The sequence below is a fragment of the Asterias amurensis genome, chromosome 17, assembly GCF_032118995.1.
Source record: "Asterias amurensis chromosome 17, ASM3211899v1".
NCBI lineage: Eukaryota > Metazoa > Echinodermata > Asteroidea > Forcipulatida > Asteriidae > Asterias > Asterias amurensis.
The window spans coordinates 11363108-11370075 of NC_092664.1; the positions used below are offsets into that span (position 1 = coordinate 11363108).

Here is a 6968-nt window from a genome sequence, read left to right on the forward strand (position 1 = left end):
AGTGAGAAAACTGGTCTTTGACAATTACCAAAAGGATCCAGGGTCTTTAAGTGCTACCAGTTGTGTTTGTTTTTTTCACACTGTTAATGTTTAGTAGGGACTAAAACACAAATACATACAAAAACGTAAAACATTGTCCATACCCCTAATCAGAAGCGAGTTCATTTATTGTGTTGAGGTTTAACATAACAACCACACGGCTGCTTAAATTAAATTGGAGACTTTTGAACGCTAGCTGGCAGCAGACTTACCAGGTACAGTTACATTGCCCACGTACTTCTGAGCATGCGCACATTTAACGTGATAAATAGATTTTACCCGGTAAATATTGCCACTTTGTGTTCCAAAGTTCATCCACTATATATCAATAAGATTATAATAATGTTATGTTTTGTTTGAATAATTTCAGGTGATGGGATACGTTTCCCGGTGCTAATTCTCTCCGACCCGCTCGACGTCAAGCTAGGTAGAGTAGTGTAAGGACGTACAGGTACTAGACGACATAAACCCTTTGGTGGTTTTGGTGCGTGTGCGCCCCTTTAGTAACCCGATTGTAGAGAGGACTTTGTCACACATATTATTATACGAACCCAGATACATTTAACGGATACACTGATGCCAGCTGTTCCAGATACATTTACCTTTCGAAGTTGCATCATGTCATCTTCAAAACTGAAATATGTGCGTTTTCTAAGAATCTTTGTTCAAGTATTCTAAATCTGCGGCTACAGCTACTGCTAAGGATTTCGCTAAAGGTATGTTCATGACATACCGTTAGTTCAGCGTGATACAACGTACTTTATCATGATGACGTATCGTACTTTAGACACATGGACACTATTGTTAATTGTCAAAGACCAGTTTTCTCACTTGGTGTATTTCAACAAATGCTTAAAATAACAAACCTGTGAAAATTTTAGCTCAATTGGTCGTCGAAGTTGCGAGATAATAATGGAAGCAACAAGAAAGAAAAAAACTTGACAGACGAAGTTGTGTGCTTGGAGACCCCAGAATTAGGTTCTGAGGTCTCGAAATCACATTCGTGGAAGCTAGTTCTTTCTCGAAAACTACGTTACTTCAGATGGAGCCGTTTCTCCCAATATGTTATACTATCCTTTCCCCATTACATTACTAGTTGCCAAGTAATGTTTTATGCTAATAATTATTTGAGGAATTACAAAATAGTGTCTACTGCCTTTAACACGACATACACCGTACTTCATCATTGTATACTGTACTATCATAAACGATGACGTGGCGATCAAGCAGTAGCCATAGTCGCTATACCGTAGTCGTAGCCGTAGCCGTGTCTACCAGTGGATACTTTTGAACGCTAGGTGGCAGCAGGCTTACCAGGCAAAATGTCCAATAGACATTATCGCAAATACCAATGCGCAAGCGCAGACTGTTGAATGAGGTGCATTGAGGGATAGATATGAATCAAATTTTGCTACCAGCAAGACCACAATGCACCTAATTCCAAGCTTTACGCGCGCGCCCCAGTATTTGCGAAAAGGTCTATGTTCACGTCGTTCTAGCTAAGCACGCCCACATTTCCAAAAACAGTGATTTTACCTGGTAAGTCTGCTGCCACCTATAGTTTGTAAAAGTATCACATTTATCGGCGATGCCTTATAATTATCTGCACATAGTGTCCCCATCTTGAATTGAATTGAATGAATTGATCTTGTTTTGTCCTCCATTCAAAATCAGTTTGATCAAACCGAGGCTAGAAGATGAATTTAGACTGGCTCCCTTTTTTTCTTTTTGAACGTCATAATATATATTGTTTGAGCGACGGTATTTTTGCAGAAGATTGATATTATCTGGTGTTGTTTTTGGTAATCATTTAATTAACTCTCAATCCACGTTTGTTTTGAACTGATGTGCACAATAGTGCCTTACACGTAACGTAGTTGTAGTTTTGAAAATTCTTATTAAACTGTACAAAATAAAACATATTAAAAATTATTTATAACCACAGTATTTAGACCTTGATTGTGTCGAATATGCTGAAAGCGTTGAAATTCGCGCAATAATTAGAGCTTACAAATAGTTCAAATGACCAGACATAAACTAAAGACAACTGTCATTGTTAAGACAAAGTAGAAAAAAAAGTCAATGTAATCTTATTCAAATATTTTAAAGACTTAAATAAAAAATTATATGGGAAACAATAATGTGCAAACTTTTGTTTCCAATTTTCTCCCCTTCTGTCAACCTCGCAAAATCTACAAACTCCCGAGTCAGAAATGACCTGGATACCCGGCCCCATGTGACCGGGGTCGATTTCGCAAATATGGTCCTAACTTAGGACTATAGTCTTATGACTCCTTAGGAGTTAATAAAAAATTAAAGGATTTGGGTACTTTTTTCCAAAATGTCCATAGATTTACATTAAACTAAAAGGGTTTGAAGATAATGATAGTGAAAAGCTTCCCTTCAAATATTACTTGAGGTGCTGTAGTTTTTGAGAAATGAGTAAATCAATGTCATAAAAATACGTTTGTAAGTTATTAAAATAATTTTCGTCTCATGAGACAAAATTATTTTCATGACATTGTTTTACTCATTTCTCAAAAACTACAGCACCTCAGCAAGTAATATTTTCAGGGAAGCTTTCTACTATCATTATCTTTAAACTGTGTAGGTTTAGTGTAAATCTGTGGAAACTGTGGGTTTTTTTCCCTACAAAAAGTACATACACCCTTTAAGGATACATCCTAATTAATAAGGGAATCAATGTGTGGTGATGAGGTTTTCAACAAGTGGTTTAAACCTGCGCCGAGGCCTGGTTCTTGATAATTTTACCGATACGAAGTAAGCACGTGACCTTTTGCCGTCAGCACGTGACAATTAGCGCGTCAAAGGCCTATCTCCCGTGTTCATTTTCGCGCGTCGCCTTTCGAACGTGAATTTTTTACCGCGTCCATGGCGAACAAAAACTGTTTCTACACAGGCAATATTTTCATTGTTAACCTTCATGGCTGCCACGCAAAGCTTTCATAAGTGTGTGCATGAAGTCTCAACTACATCATCATGTATTTGTTATGTGACACATTTCAAGTTTGTAATAATTGATGTCAAAACTCAACCCCTATCCCCACACAGACACCATAGTTCAAGTGTATGTTGCGTAGAAGTGTTGGACCAGACATACACACAGACAGCTGTCTGTAAGGCCCCGATAACGAAAAAGAAACCGAGAACGCCAACGCTCAAACCTTGTCACACGAAGTCGTGTGCTTTCAGATGTTTGAATTCGAATTAGAGACCTCAAAATAATAATCTGAGGTATCCAAATCAAAATTTAAATAATTTGAGTGAGAAAATAACTCTTTTCGACGTGACTTCAGATGGAACCGTTTCTCACAATGTTTATCAACATCTCCCCATTGATCGCTAACAAGTAAGTTTTGTATGCTTACATTTATTTTCAGTAGTTACTAAAAGTATCCAGTGCCTTTAATCATGGCAATATGATGTATGACAGACCCACCTTGAACTTGCTTGAAAAGATTAATTCAGTTAGAGAACATTGAGGATTTGAGGTTTATAAATTTGGGTTTTTACCCATACACCGATGTGTGTTAGCACTGTATACTCAGTACTTTCCCGAGTCCTGTGAAAACAAATATCACAGGCATGTTACTCGGGTGGGATTCAAACCCAGGACCCTTGCAAATCTAGGGCAGTGTCTGACTACCGAGGTTGCCCGGTAGCTAGAGGCAGTTTGAATCCTATGTTTTGGCTAGAGCAGTGTCTTACCAACTAGACTACCGAGGTTGCCCGGTAGCTAGAGGCAGTTCAAATCCTATGTTTTTGGCAGCGGGTATCGATTTGAGGTTTGTCCACATTCATTGCGTTGATTTCCACTTACTGTAAGTATAAGACAGTAATCATGTAACAATACACATTCAGTTTTCCTAATAAGAATAAGAAAACAAGAATAAGAATAAAACTATTCCAAATTGCCATTGTGTGCCATTCCTTTAAGCTTTTAGCTAATTGTGTTCGAATCCCTTTTGCCACTTAATGGTTATACGATTCAATTGGTCCAAAGCAATTTCTCACGAAACAAACAAATCATATTATATTATTTGTCGGCACTTCACTAACTGTGAAATTACATCAATTACAGTAATTGTTTAAATAATTAATGAGGGCAGGATTTAAAAACGTTCGCAAAGACGTCATGGAAGAGGGCAAGGTGTCAAGGTCAATCGTTTTTTTTAATATTTGTTTTGCCCTGAGGGTATTTTGCCAAAGAGATTTGATTCGGAAAAGGAGTGTTTGTTAAATTAAATGTGTGACAGAATTTAAAGTAACTTATGCAATGTTTGTGTGATAGGGATAGTAGACACGTTAAATACTTGATGTCTAATTGGGGTTGTGTGGATTTGACAATGTATTGCCAGCTCAAAGATTCTGTCAGAGTTGCGAACTTTTGTTTCAGTGAGAGGTGATAAAGGAAATTGTCCTGTGTCAGAATTGACCCGGTTCATGGATCTGACCCATTTCTGGGTCAGTGTTAGCCTGAACATCTGACGTCACACTTCGAGGCTTGTGAATAATGCCAGAGACCGGCCTCCAGCCGGCGTGTATCTACACCTTTGACCTACATTTCATATAGAGGGTGCGTTCGTTTAGCTTCCATGGGTCGACCCCGGTGAGTGGTGGGTTTTTTTTTTCCAGGACGCACGTGGGTAATTATCTGCACTTGTTCGTCCTGGAAAAAAAAAACGCCACACCTCGGGGTTGACCCAGGGAAGCTAAACGAACGCACCCAGAGATACGCAGTCAGATTATACACCAACATTTTGCAGACGACTAAAAGTAAGCTTTCCATATCTGTGTTTTGATTGGTCGTCCGAGGTGACCTCAGACCAATCAAAACAAATACAGCTACGGCAGCTTTTGGTCACTGCGTTTATAAAATGACAATCATTGTATCCAATCGAATCACTGGCTCTGGGTAGCAGGTACCTGTAGTTATCAGGTGACCAGTTATGTGCAAACAAACAAAACAAGAATCCAAGCTTTACTGCCTGTGGCAGCCTGACCTGGAAAAAAAGATGTGTGCGGCCCAAAACGAGGACCTGGGATCAAGGTGAGGGCTGCCCAAGTAGGTTTTTAGTGTGTTTTGTAGAAAACACATTAAAGGCACTGGACAACACTGGTAAACACACAAAAGTGCTAGCGGAGTGGCATGTTGGGTCAGAACGTACGAGTGCGCTGCCAGCGGCGAGGAAAAAAATAGTAGTAAAACAAAACTGTATAATAAAATATAAAGTTTGTTAGTTTTTCCAAATTTCAGCAGAACTGCAGCGCAGAAAACTTCAAGCATACGACCAAAATAATAACTTAACTCGAAACGAACAAGTACGATGAGGCAAATTTGTTTTAGTGATTTCGTTCAAGTTTATTTTTAATAAATATTGAATAGTGTTGCTCTTTTAGAAACAACGGATTCGGCTTTGTATTCGGCTTCAGGCTCCGTCCTCTCGTTTGAAGCCCTGAGGGCGTACGCAAAGCACGCGCATCATACTAGCCTGAGCCACTGTAACGGGGGAGTACGCACGCGCAGAAGCTAAAATTCGCCACTAACCCGTGAAATACGCTTGCCGTAAGCACAGAATTTCCTGCTTCCGTAAGCGCCGATTCGGTGCTTACGGTAAGCAGAGCCATGAAATTGGGTCATGTATGTAGCAGGACTCAGATGCTTCCGGTAGCCATGTTGTTTTCAATTAAACCACGTCCCCTGAGCAGACAATCCGAAACCGTAGTTTGGCGCCAAAGGCGGAGACTATACTCGCTAATAATTGATGACGAGGTTGACGATTATTCATCCTGTGTCGGTCACGGGATTACTAACGACCCACTGGGATCCTCAACACTCCGTCAGGAGAAGGTCGACACCTTAAAACTCCTCCGAGCAGCCCCCGGAAACAAGTTTGACGCTGGACCCACTGGGCGTGGTCGGAAGGCAGGCTGTGTATAACTACGTTAAAGACAGTGGACACTAGTAATTGTCATGTCGAAGACTAGTCTTCACAGTTGGTGTATCTCAACATATGCATAAAATAAAAAAAACTGTGAAAACTTTAGCTCAATCGGTCATCGAACTTGCGAGATAATAATGAAAGAAAAAACACCCTTGTCACACGAAGTTGTGTGCGTTTAGATGGTTGATTTCGAGACCTCAAGTTCCAAATCTGAGGTCTCGAAATCAAATTCGTGGAAAATTACTTCTTTCTCGAAAACTATGGCACTTCAGAGGGTGCCGTTTCTCACAATGTTTTATACCATCAACCTCTCCCCATTACTCGTCACCAAGAAAGGTTTTATACAAACAATTATTTTGAGTAATTACCAATAGTGTCCACTGCCTTTAAGGAGAATGAACAGGAAAGTGTAAATTCGCGTGTGGAATGTACGAGCCGCAGGCGAGTACATTGTAGTAACAACTACACTTTATAGAGTATGTAAAGGAATATTAAACCGAGAAAGTGTAGATTCGTTGATAGAATGTGCGAGCCGTAGGCTAGTACATTGTAGTAACGAATCTACACTTTATAGAGTCTGTTGAGGAAAATGACGAGAAAGGGTAGATTCGTGGGCAGAATGGGAGAGCCGAATGTACACTTTAGAGTCTATTCTCTGACAGCACGCACTTGCACGTACGGCGGGTTGGGACCGCCGCTTTAGACGTTGTACTTTGTCAAACGACTTTTGGTCACATTTCTATTTTTAATTTTTTTTTTTAAGCTTATTATTTGTTAGTACGGGTCCTTTGCATCATTATTAATCGGCTATGATCGGTTAACAGCTATGATTTTACTGAAAAAAGGTAAATTAAATAGCTGGGGGTGGAAAATAAATTAGTAACATGTATTCAGCTGTGTTTGCAAATCATGTAATTGCTCAATTTGGAAATACATTTATTTCTTGAGACGAATCTTTAGTTA

The 6968-nt window shown here is 39.6% G+C and overlaps 1 protein-coding gene across 12 annotated transcripts in view; it reads left to right on the forward strand.

Annotated features, from left to right (window-relative positions):
• LOC139949606 (uncharacterized) overlaps window positions 1–1971 on the forward strand; it is a 36274-nt gene extending 34303 nt beyond the window's left edge. For all 12 annotated transcript variants that reach the window (XM_071948030.1, XM_071948039.1, XM_071948036.1 and 9 more), the window contains one exon: window positions 410–1971. In XM_071948030.1, coding sequence (XP_071804131.1) covers window positions 410–480 — 71 coding nt within the window. In that variant the 3' untranslated portion in view covers window positions 481–1971. The remainder of the gene's footprint in view (window positions 1–409) is intronic.
• Window positions 1972–6968: the final 4997 nt, after the last annotated feature.